General features: G+C 39.0%; 1 protein-coding gene across 2 annotated transcripts in view; it reads left to right on the plus strand.

Moving 5' to 3' along the window:
- The window catches only part of slc4a11 (solute carrier family 4 member 11), a 158,762-nt gene that overhangs the window by 36,903 nt on the left and 99,710 nt on the right, over positions 1-22,149 (plus strand). For both annotated transcript variants that reach the window (XM_061744198.1, XM_061744199.1), the window contains exons 2-3: positions 13,414-13,464; positions 18,948-19,064. In XM_061744198.1, coding sequence (XP_061600182.1) covers positions 13,414-13,464; positions 18,948-19,064 — 168 coding nt within the window. The remainder of the gene's footprint in view (positions 1-13,413; positions 13,465-18,947; positions 19,065-22,149) is intronic.

The raw sequence follows: 22,149 nt of genomic DNA on the forward strand, positions 1-22,149 counted from the left end.
TTAGTTTCTCTGTCCTTTAACAGCTCTTTGGTCTTGGCCATAGTGGAGTTTGGAGTGTGACTGTTTGAGGTTGTGGACAGGTGTCTTTTATACTGTACAGAGTACAGAGGACAGAGGAGCCTCTTAAAGAGGAAGTTACATGTCTGTGAAAGCCAGAAATCTTGCTTGTTTGGAGGTGACCAAATACTTATTTTACCCAGGAATTGACCAATTAATTCATTAAAAGTCTTACAATGTGATTTCCTGGATTCTTTCCCCCCATTCGGTCTCTCATAGTTGAAGTTACCTATGATGAAAATCTCTCTGTCTTTTTCAGTCAGGGAACAATTGGTGTCTGACTAAATACTTTTTTGCCCCACTGTATATACTGTATATGTATTCATCCTGCAATGCTTAGAGAAATAGTAATCTCAAGAGATATGCCTTTGACTCATGGAGGGTATTAAATTGAGCAGATGCTTCTGTCGAAAAGAACTTACAAAAAGAGGAACACAATCAAGCCAAAAAGTAGGAGACTTGCAGTATGCCAAAGGTACAATTTCTAAAGGAAAAAGGCAAGCTGAAAATCCAATCAAAAACGCAGCTAGAGAGTCACCTTAAGTGCCAAGCAGAGCAAGGTTAGATTCTGTTACATTCTTCAAGATCCTCTTGACAACAGAGAGGGATCCCCCTGCTCTGATAGCGATTGGCAGGTTGTTCCACCAGCGTAGAACAGTATGCGAGAACTGACTGGACTGAGTATGCATTATGTGTAGGGACAGCACTGCCACATGCTGTTCTTGTGAGGGGATCAAGGAGTGGCTTGGAATTTAAACCTGTATGATTGAGTTGAGGTAGGTGGGAGCTGACCCTGATATAGTTATATAGGAAAGAAGCAGTGGTTTTAAATGATTGAGCTGCTATAGGTAGGTGGTGCCGGCTAAAGAGCAAATCAGGGACATAAACACTTGTAGGTGTATTGTAGGCACCATTACAGATGTTCCACGATCTGGAACATCTGTAAAGGTTTCACAACCCAAGTTGGAACATTAGCCAGGAGGGCATTGCAATAGTTAAATTGGGAGATAACCATGGCCCGTACTATTAGACCTAACTTACTATATTTGGCCATAATTTACAACTCCACATTCTGTGATAAACAAATATAACATGTCAACAACAAATGCCCAATATTTGAGTAGCGATGGACTTAATTTTGAGCCTGTTTTGCAGCTAGACACCTTGTAGTGATTGAGTTTATAATGGACATAAAAGTATTGTTGTGTCAACTGGGCCTGGGTGAAATTGTGCACCAGCAAATCTCCAACAAAATGGCTGGGAAAGAAAAATTGTTGCAATTGCTCAGTCAAAGTCTTAGATCTTGATTCAGTTGAAATGCTTAAAAGGACCTTGGCAGAGCTGTGCATAATAAACTGACGCAATCTTGTACAGAAGAATGGGTCAGAATTCCTACACAATGATGTGACAAACTTATGTCACATTGAAAGCTTACTAAATTCCTTCAAGTTGCAGCACCTTAAGGGGTTTCCACAAGTTATCTAATCACTGGTGCACTTTTTGTGCAGATTTTCACCTTTTTTTTTATTAATTAAACAGAGAATTGAACGGTCTGATATGTTGTGGTTTTGTTCATATGAGGGTAAATTAGTTAGTTTTTAAGATGGTGAGTTTATTGGGTTTTTTTTGCCCTGAAATGTGTTCGTCGTCTTTTTTTTCAACTGTTCCCTTTAGGTGTCACCACATCAGATCATCTGTTTCCAAGTTTCATGATCTGAATATTTATTTGATATACATTTTTTGTTGGATGCCTTTCCTGACACAAACCTCCTCATTTATCTAGTCAGTTGTACTCAATTCAAATTTAATTCAATTTAATTCGATAATATTTTAGCAATGCCCAATTGTGAACATTATTTAAGTTAACCAATGAATAGCCTTATGTCATTAAGAGCAGCTAAATATTTGCATTTTTACTCCTTGCTCCAGGAATTCAGAACATACACCAGCTTAGTTACCAGTACATGAGGCATCGGCAGTCACATGACAGTCAGATGGCGTCTTTTTGATTCCAGTCCATGTACCTTATTTTTATTTGCATGTTCCTAGCAGCATTGGTTTTTTGATCTTTTAAGTAGTTATGTTTTTGTCTGAATAAACGGGTGATATTCTGGGCTGAGACAACATGGTTACCCTATTTTCATCTTTATTTTCTTTAAGAGCATTTGCAGCCCTGTATTCACAACACAACTGTGTTGTGCCTGGTAGGTCCTTAAGTGTCCAGCTGTAATGGTACTCTGCCTCTTGGTAATCAAAGTAATAAATCATATATGTGGGAGCATGCATATACCCACAGACCTTTACTCTATGAATGAATGCCATATGCAAAAAGGACTTCACTTAAAATGGATATATTGTATAGACAGCTGGTAGACATGCTCCCCACACAATATTTGTGTATAAAAACATCAATCAAACAGGATTCAAAGCAGAAGGAAAATGTTCTGGTGTTTTTTATTTATAGCAAACACTAGTACTTGTGGTGATAGAAACCGTTGCAACGCCAAGTAAAATTTTCTCTGCTGAGACAGTCTGTGTTTGTCTAATAGCTTGCTGTCTATCAAAATGTTGCCAAGACAACAAGAAATTCCATAAATTTTTTTTTTTAGGCTCAGTTCAGATGGAGGTTTTTGTTTATCATGAGGAAAAAAGTGCTAACCAATAGATGTTGTCTTGTTTAGTTAATTTGACATATAAACTTTTCCAAATGAGAGAGAGATCTTATGTATATTTTGAGCAGTGATGAAAGGGCTGACTCACATTGAAACACCGAAGACACAAACACCTCCATGCACACAAAGCAGGATGTCCTGAATGTGGTACTAGAATCAGTTTGAACATCTTTTGAACAACAACATGCTTGCAAGTCAGCAGCTTCCTCTTTTTTTTTAAACATATTCATACTACTGCTTTTTTTTTATTAATAGGTTGTGTGTTCCTCTTCCTTGAAGAGTTGTTTTTTTCATTCACTGCTGATTTACCAGTCATTTACTGTATATGTAGCCTACAACTTCATTACTCAAATATTGTTAAATAAAGGATTATTCACCTCAGGAATGTCACAAGTGTAATATACTCTGAATCATACTATAAGTCTGAAATGATGATTAATTTTACCCAAGTATTTGAAAATATTTGTGGACGCATCATCTATCCATCCATTCATTAGTTTACTTTTCTCCAGGTTCGGGTGGTGGGGACAGCAGCCTAAGCAGAGATAATTATCAAAAGAATAATGTACACCTGCTGGTTGAATGCTACTGGCACTTGGTGGTTGGGGGGGAGACTCTTCCAGGAGTACACCCAGGTGTACCCAGGCCAGCCAAGAAATCAAATCTCTCCAGCATGTCCTGAGTCTGCCTGGAGGCCATATTCTGGTTGGGCATGCCCAAAAAAACCTGCACAAGGACTAGGGATGGGAATTGATAAGATTTTTCCGATTCCATTTTCGATTCTGCCTAACGATTCGATTCTCTTATCGATTCTCATTTGGAAAAAAGGACAACAAACAATTTTAGTATCAACTTTGTTTTATATCTTTGAACAAAAAAATACAAGTGAGGTCTTAAGACGCTTCCAGCCTCGGGCTCCTCCATGGTGCCAGGGGGTCCCCACAAAATTATTTGTAATATAAAATATGTATTTAATATATAATAATTATGAAATAAATATTCTTCTGTAGAAATTAACTAAATACAACAAATTATTTTGTGGCAATTACACAAGAATGTCCAGTAACATGTTCAACACCACAAACTTAGTCCCTGCTCGGTGACATTCATCTATTCTGGCCTGATACTCCTGATTCGCCTTGATGAAAGGAGAAGCTAGCGGTGACTGCTCTTTAACTTCTCCATAGATGAGCTGATCAGCTGCAGCTGTGTCAGGCACGTCCGCGTGGCCGCAGCTCTTCTACCACACGCCGGCTGACTCCGCGCTCCCAGCGCATCAGCCGGCCGAGTCCTAACAGTTTCCCCTTTTTGTTGAAATGTCCACATATTGTCGCCTTGTTTTCATCCTTTTTGGTAAAATGTAACCAAACTTTAGAGCGTTTATGCCGCTTTGTCCCCGTGTTTTCCTGCTGGGCGCGAATGCGCACGGTGCGCAACGTGCTGGGTGACGTCATTCGCGCCCACTGGAATCGATAAGGGAATCGTTTGCGAAAAAGGCAAACGATTCCAAGGAATTGAAACACTGGGAACCGGTTCTCAACAAGAACCGGTTCTCGATTCCCATCCCTAACAAGGAGGCATCTCAAACAGATGCTCAAACCACCACATTTGGTTCCTCTTCAAACAGCAACTACTACTCTGAATGGCTCCCAGATAACTTCACTCTCTCTATGAGGGAGAGTCCAGCAACCTTGCAGGAGAAACACCTTTCAGCTCCTTGTATTCATGGTCGCTCTCTTTCTGTCACTACTTACATTTCATGACCCTAGGTGAAGGTAGGAAAATAGATGAGCCGGTAAACAGTCTTGCCTTGTTGTTCAAGGCTGGTAGAATCCACACTAGTGCAGGTGCTGCACATCTCCAGCCGACAGTCTCCCACTCGCACTGTCAACTCCATTTCAGGCATTCCACCCTTTCTGACTGAAAACCACATCTTCAGGTGTGGATGTGAGCTCACCTCACACAGCGGTGGTAATGGGGACATGTGCTATGGGATTTAAGTAGCAGTCAAAGCTGCGGGCCTCTGTGCTTCTGAAACTCGCCAAGTATGAACGTCAAGTCGGTCAGATCTTGTATAATATACTGTAACAAGCAAGTGCAAAAGTTGTACATAGTGTGCGAATGCCTATTTTAGATAACTGAGTAACAATTTTTAAACTTGATGAGAAAGTCTTGGGTCACAAATTCTTATTTGGCCATTGCTGCTGTGATGTGCAGAGAGGTTACTTGTGTTTCTCAAACTATAAGGCATGTTTGTGTTGGTTGTTCACACTGATGTACTTTGCAGTACAGTAATCCCTGGCTATAACGCGGTTCACCTTTCACGTCTCGCTGCTTCACGGATTTGCATTGTGCATTGTGTTCTGCATTCTGATTGGCTAAACAGTCTCCCCGCTTCTTCACTTCGTGTGTGTCAATAATGTTACGGTTTAATATGTACATGTACGTAAAACAGCTTGCCATATTTAAGTTTGCAAATTTTCTCCAAAACCCATAATGTCGACAAAACCTTCTGCACCGATTCTCCCGTTCAAATCCAATCACTCGGGTCGCGGTGGGGCAGTGCTGATATCACTCATATAGAATATTTAGTATGTTTTAAAAAAAAATCTTTAGTTATCCATTAAATATTGACTTTAATTTAAATTATTTTTTTAAATTTAATATTAATTAATTTAATTAATTTAAAATGTTTTCACATTTATAACATTTCTTGAAAGCAGTTACTTTTTTTCTTTTCTTTTGTTTCTCTGTCACTATTTAACTAAAAATGTGAACTGAATTTGAAGTTAAATGAAGAAAAGAGTTTTGGAGTAAAGTTCAGTTCAATAACCCCTAGGAGGTTTATCTCAACCTCTAAATGGATCATCCATCCATCCATCCATCCATCCATCCATCCATCCATCCATCCATCTATCCATCATCTGTGACTGCTTATCGTTATTCCGGGCCACGGGGAGCTGCTCGTCCATCCCAGCTCTCTCCTGGTGTTGGGCAGGGGGACGACCTGGACGGGCCGGCATTCTGTCGGCCACATGCAGAGGTGTCAAAAGTATTCCCATACATTACTCAGGTAGAAGTATAGATACTAGAGTTTAAAAATACTCCTGTAGAAGTTGAAGTATCAACTCAAGTTTTTTACTCAAGTAAAAGTATAAAAGTACTGGTTTCAAAACTACTTAAAGTATAAAAGTAAAAGAAATGTAAGGGGGGGAAAAAGCCATTAAGGACAAAAGCCATTGAAAATGAATGCATCTTAGTATAATGCAAATATATTAAAGAACCATATATGTGTACTATTGAGCATTAACATGTGTTTCAGAGAGCAGAAGATATGATGACTAGTTGCCTATAAGTATTGTAATGGTGCAAAAAGTCAAACTTCAGAGGCATGTTATCATTTATCCTAACCTTTATTGGAATGTACATCCAAGTTTAGTTGCAGGAATCTGAGGGAACGGATGTAAGAACAAAACTGGACAAGAACATCTGAAACAACCACAACCAAATTCACTCTATCCGGATGCAGCAATTTAACTGGATAGTTTTTTTTTAAAGGCCGAAATGAAATAGAGTAACGAGGCTGTTTTTAAAATGTAAGGAGTAAAAAGTACAGATAATTGCGTGAAAATGTAAGTAAAAAGTCGTCTGAAAAATAATTACTCCAGTGAAGTATAGATAACCAAAATTTCTACTTAAGTAAGGTAACGAAGTATTTGTACTTCGTTACTTGACACCTCTGGCCACATGTACACCAGGCAACCACCGTTAACCACATGATCACTTAACCTGACATGATGTTGTTTTGGACTGTGGGAGGAAGCTGTTGAACCAAAGAAAACCCACGCAGCTCCAAATAGAAGGACCCCTGCCGGGCTTTGAACCAGGAACCTTCTCACTGTGAGGCAGGACTACTAACTGCCATGCTACCCAAATGTATCATATTTACTGGTTTAGTATTTCATTTTGTCATTTCATACTTACTATATCATCATTCATCAGGATATGTCGAATTCTGAGTTACCAACATTTCTGAAAGCCCTCCATTCTTTAACCGAATAATTCTTAAATTTCATTTTTTTAAATGAAAGAATAAATGTAAGGCATACACACGCCACAGTACAGTAACGCGACCCTGCCAGCTGTCCTTGTGTAGTTCAGTTTAGTCGGTCTGATTGTGGTCTCACAGCAGAATAACCTTCAGGAATACAAATGGAGCCGTTTCTGAAAGACCATCAAAGCATGAAGAATGCAAAAGGCCCTGAATCAATTTCAACAATTATGTAAGAATGTGCAGTGCATTATAGAACTTAGATGGCAGCATTAGATAATTTGCATGATTTGTTTTGTTTATTAAGATACAGCTCATTTAGCTTTTGACCAACCACTGAACTTTAGAATAAAATCCCATTTATGGATAAGTGGTATGCAAAATATACGCTACTGTCCAGGAAATAAAACGTTGCGTCAATATTATGTAACTGACCACATCCCTTGATTTAACGTCAATCAGACTAGAATTTAGAACACAGCCCTTAATGTGTTCATAACGTGTAGTCTGGTGTTCGGCAACGGAAATGTTCAGGATTTATTTTCAATATATCTGGCAAAGCCAGTAACATGGATATTGTGCGTTGGCCTCAAATCTGTCTAAATCTCTTTCCTCATCTGTCACTGCCAACAAGCTCAACAGAAGCGGAGCACATGAATCTTCCCGATCACAGCACTGGAAGTGAGAACAGTTCAGAGGCAGAGCCTCCACGAGAGGCTGCTATGATGTGCTACATAAATAAAAAGCAGTCTAACAGATGAACCATCTCTGTGATACACAAATGCAGATTTTGCTTTTGGTGTCAGCGTCTCTGTCATCTCTGTCTCCTGAAATTTGATGCACCCATCTTATCTGCTTGCCAATCTTATGTTATTTTCATTAATAATGTCCCCATTTATTTTTCTGCTGCTTCTGCTAGAATTACTGCAACAAGCTAAGTGAAAATTGAGGTGAAAACCTAAACTATGATGAGAAGCAGATAAATAACAATCATCACATAAAACTGATAGCTCCATCAACCTATAAAGTAAAAGGAGGCTTTAATGTTCCTTCAGATAAGACATTTATAGAAAATTCTGTAGTGCAAATGTTCCTACTGCCAGAGAAACGCTGACCTTGACACTAGAAATAATAGCCATAACTGAATAAAATGTTGCATTGTTGTCCGTCTGTGCACAGGCTTGAGTTGACTAGGCATCCAATTGGGATTCTTGTTTTACTCCCCATTACACACAAGCTGCATATATCTGTAATTATTGGGCGGATACTCTTTTAATTGGCACTTCATTTGAAATGTTTAATTCTGTGATGTAGATGAGAGTCATACATCGCAGTTTTATTGCAATATAGTGCATTTGTCATGTTCTGCAAGAATAAATGTGCTGCAAGGTTCCATGTAACTGCGCTCGCTCTCTGGACTGAAATATGTTTAATTCAGCAGCTTTGAGCAGATTGTATTGTAGGGTGTGTGTGTGTGAGAGAGAAAGAGAGAGTGTGTGTTGTGAAGGAAAATGATGGCAACATTTGTGTTTACATGATGGCCATAACAATTGAACACAGCTTGTTACAAACTGGTATGGCAGAGGCTTCTGGAGTAGCAGCGTGTCAGAGCCGTTTGCACATGGCTGTTAACACAGCAACTATTTCTTTCTCCATGTCTGATTTCCAATGAGGGAAGCACCTGCCGTAAACAGTGGGGGGAATAATTGATCCTCTGCTGAATTTCTAAGTTTGGCCACTTACAAGGAAGCATCCACAGGGCCCTGAGACAAACACTACACAATGCTGTACTCTGAATGTCCTCTCTGTGCATTCGTAATGAAGCGCTACTCCAGATTATAGGTTTAATTTCAAATTGAGATATCCACCATTTTGAGAAATGCTCCGCGCTGCCACTGCAAAATGATCGCCTGGAAGCAAATCTCACTATGGATTGTTATTAACTGCATTATTAAAGTCAAGGCCTTTGTAAATGAGGTGTGTGTGTGTGTTGTACACAATCTCTGTGTGTGTCTGAGGTCTTATATGTTTAAACATTGCCCACCCACCCGGATACACACACACCGTCGTCCTTTAGCTCACTCTTCATTAGTGTTTAACAGCACTATTGAAAACGTTTCAATTATCCAACAACACGGTATCACATTTATGACTCCCCTTGTTGGACCAAAAGCTGACACCACATCCACCTTCTGCCTTTTAGACCTGCCCGTTATGACTCTTCACTGCATGCTTTAAAGTTTAGTCAGGCATAAGTATGGGCAGAGAAAAAAGATTGAGATCATACAGATGGTAGAGGAGATTAAAACCAGTTAACGCTGGCCGGTGATTAGGAAAAACGAATTCTTAATAAATGGTCTCATGATCTTAAACTACGAAGAAAAGAGACGATTCATAGACACTTGTCACACCTTGGGTCTGAAAGCTACAGTCTATATATATATATATATATATATATATATATATATATATATATATATATATATATATATATGAATGAATGAAATAAATGCACAATGTAGGACGTTTCATCATCCTGTGAGTTGAAAGTATGTTTGTTGATAGTTGAGGGAGTTTCACAATGATCATTTACTTCCCGCAGAGCAAATGCTATTAAAACTTTTCTTTGGGACGTCAACTCCATGTCAACTCAGATTTAAATCTAATGCATTTCAGTTTTTGGTGAAAGTTGAAAAATAAAAATGGCCTATGAAAAAATTCCATCCTGCCAGGCTGATACGTTAACTGAAAAACTAGAATGCGATGGATGAAGAATGTTGTTTTTCTGTAGCCAAGTCCATGCTTCAAAGAGAGCTCAAGCTTTCATAGAAAAACAGAGGGTGAAGCTAAACACTAAATGTCATTTTTGAGGTTCATGGTTACATAATTTCTTTCTCTATTTGATCTGAAAGATATAATAGAAGCAGGGCATGAATGTGTGAGTAAAAAAATACTCTGTAAAGTGCTCTGTTGAACCTTTATACAATACATGCAGATCATTTTCCTTTATGTGGGAAACTACAGCCCTCAGTTGGTAATTTAAATGTTAAAGTTTGTGACAGAACACTTTAAAAAGAGTTGCTCATACAGGCTTGTTTGGACGGGTTGCCAGAGCATATCAGCATGTGTTTACGAGACTACAAGACTTCTGAAACAAGGTTTGAAATATAAAACAAAAGTAGAAGTGATGGGTCAGAATTTACAGTGGAATATTTGTTAAAAACTAAACACAGCATATCCTCTGTCGCTGGCAGAAGGGTTCTGGTCTGAGCTTGTTTTACAGCTGCTGCATCTGGGCTACAAAGTACTCAAGTACTCTAAAGTACTCCAGAGCACTCAAGTATTCCAGAGCATTAAAGTAATCAGATGTCCGAAATGCCATACTAAACAGTATATATTAAAAAGTATACAGGATTGTCTCAGAAAATTAGAATATTGTGATAAAGTCCTTTATTTTCTGTAATGCAAAAATGTCATAAATTCTGGATCCATTACAAATCAACTGAAATATTGCAAGCCTTTTATTATTTTAATATTGCTGATTATGGTTTACAGCTTAAGAAAACTCAAATATCCTATCTAAAAAAATTAGAATATTCTGGGAATCTGTAAACCATAATCAGCAATATTAAAATAATAAAAGGCTTGCAATATATCAGTTGATTTGTAATGAATCCAGAATGTATGACATTTTTGTTTTTGTAATTGCATTACAGAAAATAAAGAACTTTATCACAATATTCTAATTTTCTGAGACAGTCCTGTACTTAAGTTTGTTCACACTTTTGTATTCCAGAGCATTAAAGTGATCTAAGTACTCAAGTATTCTAGTGGACTCAAGTATTCTAGACTAAACATTGGGCAAAATGGATGTCAATGGCCAGTGCTGATGTTTAGAAAATGGAGCAGCCAAAGAACAATTTATGATGCCACTTCTTCTTTTTTTTGGCCAATGTGACGGGTAGATTTTCTTCCTCCCTGCGAGAAGTTGCAACAGTTTAAAAATAACAAATCATTTGCTTAACTTTGATAAACATTCACTAAATGTGTTTTTTACAGTGTTGCCCACAGATGTTGCTGCCTGTATCAGCTGGATACTTTCAGGCATTGTCTCGTGCCAGTTACTAACAAATGACCAGTAATTGGCCCGAATAATCAGCCCACCACAGAATTGATCTATCTTTATCCAAGAGTCAAGATGATTACATTGGTTTGGCAGCTAAAACTTGGGTCATGGACCAGCACAATCATCCCAATTATACCAGCATTTCTACAACAGAATGGCTGAAACAGAAAGGATCCAGTTCTTGGAGTCAAAGGCTTGACCATAACCTGTGTGTAAATGCTGGAGCACAACGTAAAGACAAAACATTTGCCTAAATCAGTGCCCATAAACTCGAAAAAATTATTACTTCAAATTACCACAGATAAAGGTGGTTCTTATTGAAATATGGGTTTTACTTTGTTTTTGTCGTTGCTTTTTAGCTTGTTATTGAAAATTGGCACAATGGGATATGCTACGCATTGTTGTTCATTTCAGACTGATTTCACCAAAGACCAGGCAAGGGTCAGAGTTTTTTTGTTTTTTTTTACTATATCCTCATATGCAAAGCTGAATAAATAATGTTAGTGATATGGATGGATATACAAAAAATATCTTATAGAGAAAGAGACTCTGAGGTCAAGGTCAGAGGTTCACCAATCTATAAATAAGGAAATTATTTTAAAATTAAGTTCTGAATAAAATTGTGAAGAGTTCAAGTACATAATGGCATCAAAGCATGATTATGTAATGACAATCACTGCATGGGCTCAGACACACTTTCAGAAACCATCGCCCAAGACCACAGTTATCTGTGCCGTCGCAAATGCAGGTGAAAGTTCTACCATGCAAAGAAGACACATGTGAACCTCATCCAGAGGTCAAAGCACATTTAAAACAGACTGAAGCAACCTGAAATACTGTCCTGTGGTTAGACAAATTGAAACTTTAAATTCTTTCTGGAAACCACAGACACTGTGTCCGTTAGATCAGTGTCTCCCAACCTGGGGTCCGCCTAATGGAATACAGTAATCCCTGGTTTTTTGTGGGGGTTACGTTCCAAAAAGAACCCGTGATAGGTGAAATCTGCGAAGTAGCAATCTTTTTTCTTTTTTTTTTTAACAATTATTATACAAGCCTTCAAATTGCGGAGATCAGCCCCGCCACGACCCAAGTAATTGGATTTGAACGGGAGAAAATGAAAAAGGATTATAAAAAACAATACAATAAGTACAGTAGGACAAATTGTGACTCGCACGTACGTCATGCAGTGCAATCATTCATAAGACATTGTTAGGAATAATTTATGAATGTCTTTGAATCATTTTTGTGTTTTTTCTACACTGGTGACAAACACAGGAAATGATTTCACTACTTATTACGTATTATTATATCATTATTCAACATTTAATCATACTACTACTCCGACAGGTTGTTAAAGGAAAAATGTTAAAAAGTTTTGCTCTCATATTAAAAGAGACATTTTTCAGAAATATTTTTATGTCCTTGCAATTATTTTTTGTGCGTATTTTATACATTGGTGACAGAAAATGAAGGTGAGAAAAACAAAGTCATGTGTATACAGGGTAAACCAAAGAGAAATGTATCAAGAAAACATAATTAATGTTCATTTTTTCAATTAAAGGTTTGTAATGAATCACTTTACTCTTTTGGTGCTAGTAGGTACGGGTCGGGGGGCCCGGCTGGTCTTAGACACAAGTAGGGGGAATAAGGAAAAAAGGTTGGGAACCACTGCCTTAGACTAAAGAGGAGAGGGACCATTTGGCTTTTTTTCAATGCTCAGTTCAAAGGCCGCCATCCCTGATGGCATCAGGGTGAAAAGTACAGCTTGAGCACCTGGAAAGAAAACAGTGCTGAAAGATATACTGGCTTTAGAGTAACATATCCTACCAATGTCTTCTTCAGAGAAGGCTTAACATCTGTTTACAAGAATTCTAAACTACATACAGCATGCTTTGCAAAAGCATGGCTTTATAGTAGAAGAGTCTGGTGTTGAACTGGTCTGCTTGCAATCCAGACCTTTCATTAATTCAAAACATTTGTTGCATCATGAAACGGACAAACATAAAAAAAAGATACACAAAGAAAACCCAGGGCTGCAAAACAGCTCAAATCCTTTATCAGACAAGAATGGGATAGTATTCTTTTCAGATCTTCAGGGACTCGTCTTGTACGTTCCTAGTCTTCACGTTCTACTCCACAGGATGTGCCTCTTCTGTTAGAGCGTTGTCCTACTGTCCTGCTGCTGTCCTGCTGTACCTACCCACTTCTGATGTACAACAAACACTGAACTTCTGTGTGTTCACTATCATAAGCAGTCAATATTATGTCAGAGCAGATGCTCTGACATAATATTAAGGAAAGAAATTAATGATTATTTGATTCTAATGAGATTAGATTCTTATATGATCTTAAAATAGCACTGAATAACTAATAATTGGTCTGATGATGGTGCTCATTTGTATTTATAACCACAAAACAGAAAACAACAGATAATTCCCTGCTGGGCCTGTTGCGATTGCCAGCGTTCCCCAGAGTAATTTGTTTCTTGTTGTGTTTTGCTCTTGCAGAGGCACCTCCGTCTGGGATGTCCAAGAATGGATACTTCTTTCAAGAAATGGGTGAGTTTGAACCAGCAAGAGGAAAATGGTCTGAATACAACAGTGTACATACATGTCAAATAAAGAAAGGAATCTGCTGTCTGAGCCACAATGTTAACAAAGTCATCTAGACTCACCACAATGAAAAACATAGTACAAAGACGCTCTTATGCAAACATCTTTCTTCCTATGATGTGCATTTTACAGAATATCCATAAAAACAGAACCAGACTGTAGCTGTGCCACAGGCACACAAAAGCCTCCGAGCTCCCTCACTCCACTGCATTTGGATATAAATAATGAACTTTGCTCTGTCTGTTATGATAACAGCAGTTTCATTACCTTCAAGCCAAGGAGAGGCTTCCAATTAGTATGTGCCGCACAAGCAGTCAGGATGGAATATACTTACATTGGATCTCCCTGTCTCCCTGAGCCAATTATTCCCTTCCTGTAATACACCAATTCACTCAGCAAATTCACAGGCCCCCTGCTGCAGCTGAGCACCGCCGTCTTTATTAGACAAACTCTTATCAAACTATGAATGCAATTACATTGCCGTTGCCGTAAGCATTACCCACCATTGTCCTAGTTGTAGTTCATTAGTAGAGGTTGGTCTACAAGCTATGTGCGCCACAAATTCAACATGGCGACCAAACTGAGCCATGTTAGCACGGAAATAAAACGCATTGCTTAGCTTTTTTCAGGTGGCCCCGTTTTACCTGTGCTGTCTCATACTTGTGATTGGATGCTTTATTTGTAATTTCCAGCTTTATGTAAAACTAGTTCAATGATAGAAAGGTCCCCTATAGCTAAGACCAGGGGCCTCATGTACTAAGAGTGCGTGGATTTCAATGTGAAACCTTGCATGGAATTAACATGAACGCAAAAATTCAGATGTACAAAACTATGCGTACGCCCAAATCCACGCAGGTTGCTCTGTACATCCCAATCAGCGTGGATTTGAGCACACATGCGGGAGCACAACACTCCGCCCTGTCTCTTCCCTCAAATACATATGTTTGAATATGATAATGAAGATAATTATCCATTAAAAAACACTCATCCTAACAAGAAATGTGCAAATACAGGTAAAACAAATAAAAAAAAAACATCGGCTCTGAGCTGGAATAAATAATTTATTTGGAGGCATTTCTTCCGATTTCAGCTGCATTGCATTATGGGTAATGCTGTTCTTTGCTTTGCGTTGCGTCCCGTGAAGAGTTTTGGTTTTATTATGATCGTACGGATTTGTGAATGTTTATGGGCAGCGTCAGTACATCATTACACCCTTGTCCTAGTTGTAGTTCGTTAGTAAAGGTTGGTCTACGAGCTATGTGCGCCACGAATTCAACATGGCGACCAAACTGAGCCATGTTAGCACGGAAATAAAATGCATTGCGTAGCTTTTTTCAAGTGGCCCCGTTTTACCTGTGCCGTCTCATACTTGTGTTTTTTGAAGAGCTGAATTGTCAAAGAGATTCAGGTGAGACAAATCGATCTTAAACATACCAACTCTACTCAAATAAGCGCCATAACAGCCGTCGTATGCTTAACGCCATGCGTGGCCATTTTATTTTCCAGCCTATGAAGGCAATCGTGTGTCTTCTTTGACTAAGCGTCATAACACAAGGCATGAAAGTTTAAAACTTTTTAATGATGCAAGTATGCTACTGTGTGAGAGTTAGTGCCGTCTCGCTATGTTACAGCCCCCAACACGCCTCAAAGGCAGTGGCAGAACACTGCACAGCGTTTGAAGGATGCACATCAATCATTCAGTGTTTTCATATCAAACATACCTTATCCCTCAGCTCTTGTTCCTTTTGCATAATGCATGCTTATATTCACGAGTCATAGTTCTGAGTAGGAACTTGGTTTCACATGCAGTCTGTATGTATCTAAAATTGAATAATTGCTTTGTTCTTTAAATTACTTTGTGAAAAACGATTGGGGTAAAGAAAATATTTTAACAAAACCTCCGCCCTGATTAACGAGTCGCACATTAAGTTTAGTTTTATTTAACTATTCTGATTTGCAGTAGCAGACGCTATTGCAGAATATTTTAGCACAAAAAGGTAATAAATTATTCATCAATATCGTTGCATTCTCAAATGAAAATATTTTTCCATTCTTCCTGTGGAGATGCTCGCTGTCCTCTCCCCCAAGGTGATTTGAAAGTCAGAGCCCAGTCGGTAAGTCTGAGGCGCGGAGGGATGCAGGCGAGGAGACGACACAGCCGGGTTCAAATAATGTCAAGTGCTAAGGAATGATCATGATGCAAGACAAAGTGAATGAAGTGAAATCGGGGCTCCTTCGCAGATAAGGTCAGCAGATAAAGAGCACACCTACGAAATACTGTCCTCGCAGCATCAGTCCCATCTCTGGAGGATATTTACTGTAGGATTTGTGCGAGGTGGAGAGAATTGGATGACTCACACAAACAAGCTGCAGGCTGAAACCTCTGATATCCCCAACCCCTCAGCATTACATTAAATAATTAAAAACCAACTGCATCTGCTGATTCATAATGGACTTGTTTAATTTGAAATGTCTAACAACTAAATTGTCTTAACATTTTGACAGTTTTTATTAAAACTGTCAAAGTGAAACTAGTCTTTTGAACTGTTGTATGTCACAGTTCTTGTTCCGGTTATCGAATGCCTTGACTGACTGTGACTTGTTTATTCTGGGATGCATTCTGTCTGCACCAAGAGCAAAAACAATAACTGTAATAACCACATGAGCATCCACTCTGCTGAGTGATAACGTTCTGTAAACACTGCCGCAGAACTCATGCCACACACTCCCGTTGTATTTCGACCCCCAAATCAATTTTGACAAGGCGAGTTGGGAATATCTCCCATTCTGTAACGAGAGCAGTCTTTTGAAAATATATTTTATTCATTCTTTTGCATGAGTCAACATCAGTTTGGTGATATTTTGGTAATTGTCAGAGAATATCAGTAAAAACCAACTTCAAAGGTCAGCATAAACACTGCTTGGAGGTTGCAGGTGATTGGATGCTTTATTTGTAATTTCCAGATTCGTGTAAAACTAGTTGAATGATAAAAGGTCCCCTATAGCTAAGATCAGATGGTTTAAATAGAGGGCCTTTTGAAGCCATCAATCAGCTCCCACAAAAGAAGTAATCAATCATAACATTAAGACGTCATATGAGTTCCTTTTTATCTACAGTAGTTACTGTTAATAATATTAATGATGGTAGAAAAACATTAAGAGGAACAATTAGTGAAGTATTTTGATTTAAATTGAGCTGAATTGTTGTTGCCCATCTTTTAGCACCAAGGAAGAAATAACATGATTCTGGCTTTTCTCCACGTATGACCCAACAATATTAACGTAGTCCTGATGAGGATTCCACCATCCACTTGAATTGGGACATTCGCTACTGCAGTTTATTTATAGCAGGGGTCGGCAGCCCAAAATGTTGAAAGAGCCATATTGGACCAAAAACACAAAAAACAAATATATTTGGAGCCGCAAAAAATGAAAAGTCTTGTATAAGCCTTAGAATGAAGACAAATGGCGAAAGGTGAAATGTTGAGAAGAAAGGCGAAATGTTGAGAAAAAAGTCGAAATGTTGAGAAAAAAGTCGAAATGTCGAGAAAAAGCCAAAATGTAAAGAAAAAAGTCAAAGATTTCGAGAAAAAAGTCGAAATGTCGAGATTAATGTTGAAATTAAAAAGGAAAGGAAAAAGGAAAAAAAAAAGGGGAAAAAAAAGAAAAAAAAGGTCAAACATTTTTGAAAAAGCTCCAGGGAGCCACTAGGGCGGCGCTAAAGAGCCGCATGCGGCTCCAGGTCGACCCCTGATTTATAGCTAGTTGTGGTCTGAACAGCCATTAAGGATATTTTACTCGGGGCTTTATTTTCTAATATGTGTTCTCCAACCTGAACCACCACATTCTGACTTATCTAGAAGACACTTAAGTTAACATCCAGCCTCCCCATCTTTATCTGCCCAAATTCATGTCGGGGGAACACAAAACTCTGTCTCATAATTCCAAGAACACTATTTGTCTCCTTTCAGGGGACTCAATATTTACTTTAGACCAGGGATCTCGGAGTCCAGTCCTCGAGGGTTTTAGAAGTCTCTTCCATCATCAGACCTGATTCAAATTAACAGTCGTCACCAACTTGTCATCAAGGTCTGGACGGATCTGTTGGTGACGCAGCTCCTTGTATCACGGTGTGCTGAATAGGCCTGTGTTGAAAAAATTGATTTTCCAATTCTAAATCGATTCTCATATTAATTTCCTAAAAATCGATTCGTATGTCTAAAGATCTTCTTCTTTTATTTCGTCATTACATTACAACTTTTTTGCCTTTTAAATATGTTTAAAGGTATGAAAACATTAAAGTTTTCAGTTATAATTGCATAATTTGTCTATATTTCATTACTTTATATACTGTCTTGGGGGTTACATTTGCAAAAAATGCTAAAAGAAACAAATTCTCAATAATTGAAATAGACCAAAAATGGAAAAAATTTAAATGGAATGTGGGAAAAAATAAAACCGATTTCATCCGTCTCTGTTTGCTGCCCTGGATCTGTTTGATAATTCTGCCCCACGATGTTTCTGAAAGCAGTTCTATCAGCATTCTGGTCCTTACAGCATCATTAGCTGCCAATACTTGCTGTTGAATCTCAATATAATACTAGTATTATTAATATATTATAACACTAACCCAAATCAATATCATAATCAAATTGAATCGGATTGAATCAAATCTTGATAATCGATTCTGAATCTTAAGAATCAGAATCGATTCTTGACATTTGAATGGATTCCGAGCCTGATTCAAACGGCTGAAGCAGGGAAACATTTAAAACATGCAGGACTAGGCTCTCTAGGACTGGAGTCCAACACCTCTGCTTTAGACAGACTTCAAATATTGATTGGCTTCTCTGGCAATGTTTTCATCGTTTAAATAACACCTCAGTGTCAGAATCCTTTGTTAGTTTGGATCAATAGTTATCTCAGACATACATTGAAATTGGCAATCCTCACAGCTCAGGTTTGGGTCCAACAAGTCTTTTAATCTTTAAATACTTCCTCTTGAAAATCTCACCAGGATTCAGAGCATCCATTTCCATATGCGAGTATTTACAGTCTTTAAAACGGTATTTTTCTCAGATAAAGGCAAAATGGTGACAACTCTTGCTACACGTGTGTATATAACCACATGTACCATTTTCAGTGTTTTGGATTCTGTGAAGCACTTTGTTGCACAAGTTGCATGAAAGGTTCTGCAATAAAATAAAGTTTGATTCGTAGTTCATTGATGACAGACATTACGGTCCTATGACTTTCAGATAAATCGTGTCAGAAAAGTTTCAATTCTTGTACAGACGTATTATCTTTTCTGACAAATTGTGGTAGGAATTTCCAGCATGTACCGTGTTGATCATCATTTAAGTGAGTTTGCTGCCCGGCCACGTAGCAGCTGAGGTCCGGTAGGTGACCCTGTGCCGTTGTGTCCCCAGAGCAGCGGGAGGCGGAGCAGGAGGAGGGCAGCGAGGGCCGAGAGGAGGGACAGGACTCACCCATCGCCTGCGGAGATGACATCCACCTTTATGACAACCAGATCAGCCCCGGGCCAGGTCAGAACAAAAAAAGAGAAATTGAGAGGGTAATATGGGTTAGAGTGTGTACTTTAATGATGAAACATTGGGGGGATTTTAAGGGGGAACGACAAATAGCAGTCAGATTTGGGTCAGAGAGACGATGCAGGAGAACTGAATGGAGAGATGATATATAACGTAGGGGAAGGTGAAAGTCAAAGACAACAGTAATGATAGAGGTAAGAGATATTTTATGCAAGACTTACTCTGTACTCTGTACGTTTGGAGCGTGTGCTTCTTTCCTGCTTTGCAACCTCTACTTTTAGCTTGTGGAAACCTTTTGTCTCAGATTGGCTGCTGGAGGTCTTGACTACCCACACAGTGTGATGACTTTGTGATTCAGACGATAATTTAATGCATCTAAAGATGTTTGATTCATCTCACTGTCCTCCATCCTCAAGTTACCACATAACCACACACAGCTACAGATTCAGTGGAAACAATCGGATCAGTGTGAACGTATTGCTTTCAGAGGTCAGACTGCCTTCAGTATGAAGCATGTGCCTGAGAGATCTGCCTCATATAAGCCACGGATTTGCTCCTTCCAATATCTTTCTTGTAGCTGGAGGACAAAGTTAACAGCACCGTAGTCAGGCTGGCTATGCTCCTGGAGAGTACAAACATTAGATGAAAAGGAGAATGGCAAAGGTGGTTCTCCATGTTAGTTAGAGTATCAACTATTTTATTTTCTAGCCTGTCACACACTGTGTGTCTTGGTTAATTTAAGTTTTCCGGTTTTAAGTTTAAAAATTCCTGGGTGTGACAAGACGTCTGCTTTCAAAACCTTTTATAAGACTCTCTGCTGATGGTTTCTGTTCCCCCTATATCACATAAGCAAGATGATGTTGGATCATCTTAGTAGCAAACTACATCCTCTTCACTCTTACTGGATTTGAACTTAATGTATGTATGTAATATCAGAGGAATAACCAGGGTTAGACATCTTGGAGATGAATTCAGAGAGGCTCCATACACATAAAGAGGAGGGGCGGTGAATACATTGGTAGAAAAATGTCAGAAATGGAGTGACGAGGTAGGAGAAAAGAAGGTTTCTGGATGTCAGAATTTTAAATTCAAGACAACTTTATTTATCCCTGGAAGGGCAATTTGATTCGGCAGCTCGCGCCCAAACACACACATAACAAACACATAACACATTCAATAGAACACAGAGAGAAAGTTGGCAGTTGTGTGCAAAAATCTGCAATTTGTTGCATTAAAAAGTGCTGATACCAATAAATTAATTAATTAAAAACAGTCTATACAAACACCGGATGATATAATTTCTAGAAGGTACACAGTACCTAAATGCACATACCAAACAGATTCATTCTTCTGCAGAATGATGCAGAAGGCAGAGTAAAGCCTGAATTAAGGTTCTGCGTTAAACCAACGCAGAGCCTACGCCGTTGCCGTGACGCCGTCGTGAATCCTTCGGACTTCTCCGTCACTCCATTTCCCCGCGGTGCAGTACCCCCCCAGAGCGCTAGTTGATACTTTTGTTTAGCTTCCGGCTTTTTCGGTCACAGTGAATCAAAGAGATAAGGACAACTATTGTGCAAAAAAAATCCCACACACGCAAAGAAAAGAGCGCTGAAAGTTCACGACTGCTTCACGAACCGGAACCGGAAATGCGTTGCTACCAAGCAAACCAATCACAGCCCTCTCGGTCTGCATTGGTTCTGCGTCGCTTAGACGTGTAGTTACAATTTTTTGGAGGTGCAGGTCAGGCTACGGCCTAGCTACAGAGAGATTCCGCGTAGCCGCGTACCCTACGGCGTAGGTTTAACGCGGAACCTTAATTCAGGCTTAAGATGGAAACAGGTGATCTGCAACTCCTAAAGGAAAATGAAGGAAATGAAAAGAAGATGCTCAGTTTTTTTCATAGGCTTAAACTCCTGGTTATGTTTCTGCCCTGATGCAGATTTATCTACATCTCCAGACATTTGAAAATTAAGAAATTTCCACATCCCGGTTGGCAACGTTTTCCATGTTGTACTTTCATGCAGATGTTGACACTGACGATCTTGGAATCTGCATGACATTTCTCTAATTTCACATCCCTCCTCTCAGATCTGTTGTTACACACTGTTTCATTGTAGTGTGTGAGCAATGCATGTTGTTGTTTGTTTAGTTTTTTTAAGTTTGGCTCAGAGATGTTGCCAGTTGTGGTTAATCATGATCACTGACAGAAGTGAGGAAGACTTGGCAGCTTAAAGGATGTTTTTGGAACATGTGGGCCACTAAAAAAGGAATCTGTGTAGATTCTGGGGGGATTATATGCTTTTATGTATATATTTTTAGCTTTATGTAATGTAGTGAAATTGTGCACGGGATTCTGCATTATCAAAATATTAATATGCAAAATGAGTATCTAATTATTTCCACCTGAAACTGCATCTACAGCCCAAAGCTGGAGCATAACAATAATTCTGAATCTGCTAATTGATACCAGAACATGCTGGACCGACCATCACCAGTTGAGAGACACAAACAGAACCTCTGAAGTAAAATAATATGCAGCAGTGTGTTCATGTTTGTTATGTCATCGGGTCAAGGTTCATTTAATGAAGCGAATGTTTCAAATCATACATAAATGATGTGGTCTGGTTATAAACCGGGGGCCCTCCATAGCCGCTCTCTTTGTGTTTTAGTCTCCTTGCTGATGCAAGTTTCCCTCTTATGTTTTATGTTCGTCTGCTCTTTATCTAAACTCCTTCAACTACATACTTTTAAAGAAAATTTGAAATGATGGCACAAACGCATAATTAAAAAGGAAAACTGACAAAAAAGGCTTAAAAATGGAGTTGGGGCGTGCATCCAGAGCGTGCTGTCAGGTGTTGACAGACAGCGCCTCGGCTGCAGGTGCACACGATGTTGACCCCATCAGCGTAACCCAAGGGTCAAGAGGTGGCTGTTGCCACGGTAACAGCCCCAGGTGCAGCACCAGGACAGAAGGAGACGGAGAGAGAGAGATGCCCCTTCCCTTTGAATGTGACAGGTGACCGTGTCACTTGGGCTGATTCTCCACACATAGTAACACTTGAAGCACCTGACAAGGGAG

The sequence above is a fragment of the Cololabis saira genome, chromosome 16, assembly GCF_033807715.1.
Source record: "Cololabis saira isolate AMF1-May2022 chromosome 16, fColSai1.1, whole genome shotgun sequence".
NCBI lineage: Eukaryota > Metazoa > Chordata > Actinopteri > Beloniformes > Belonidae > Cololabis > Cololabis saira.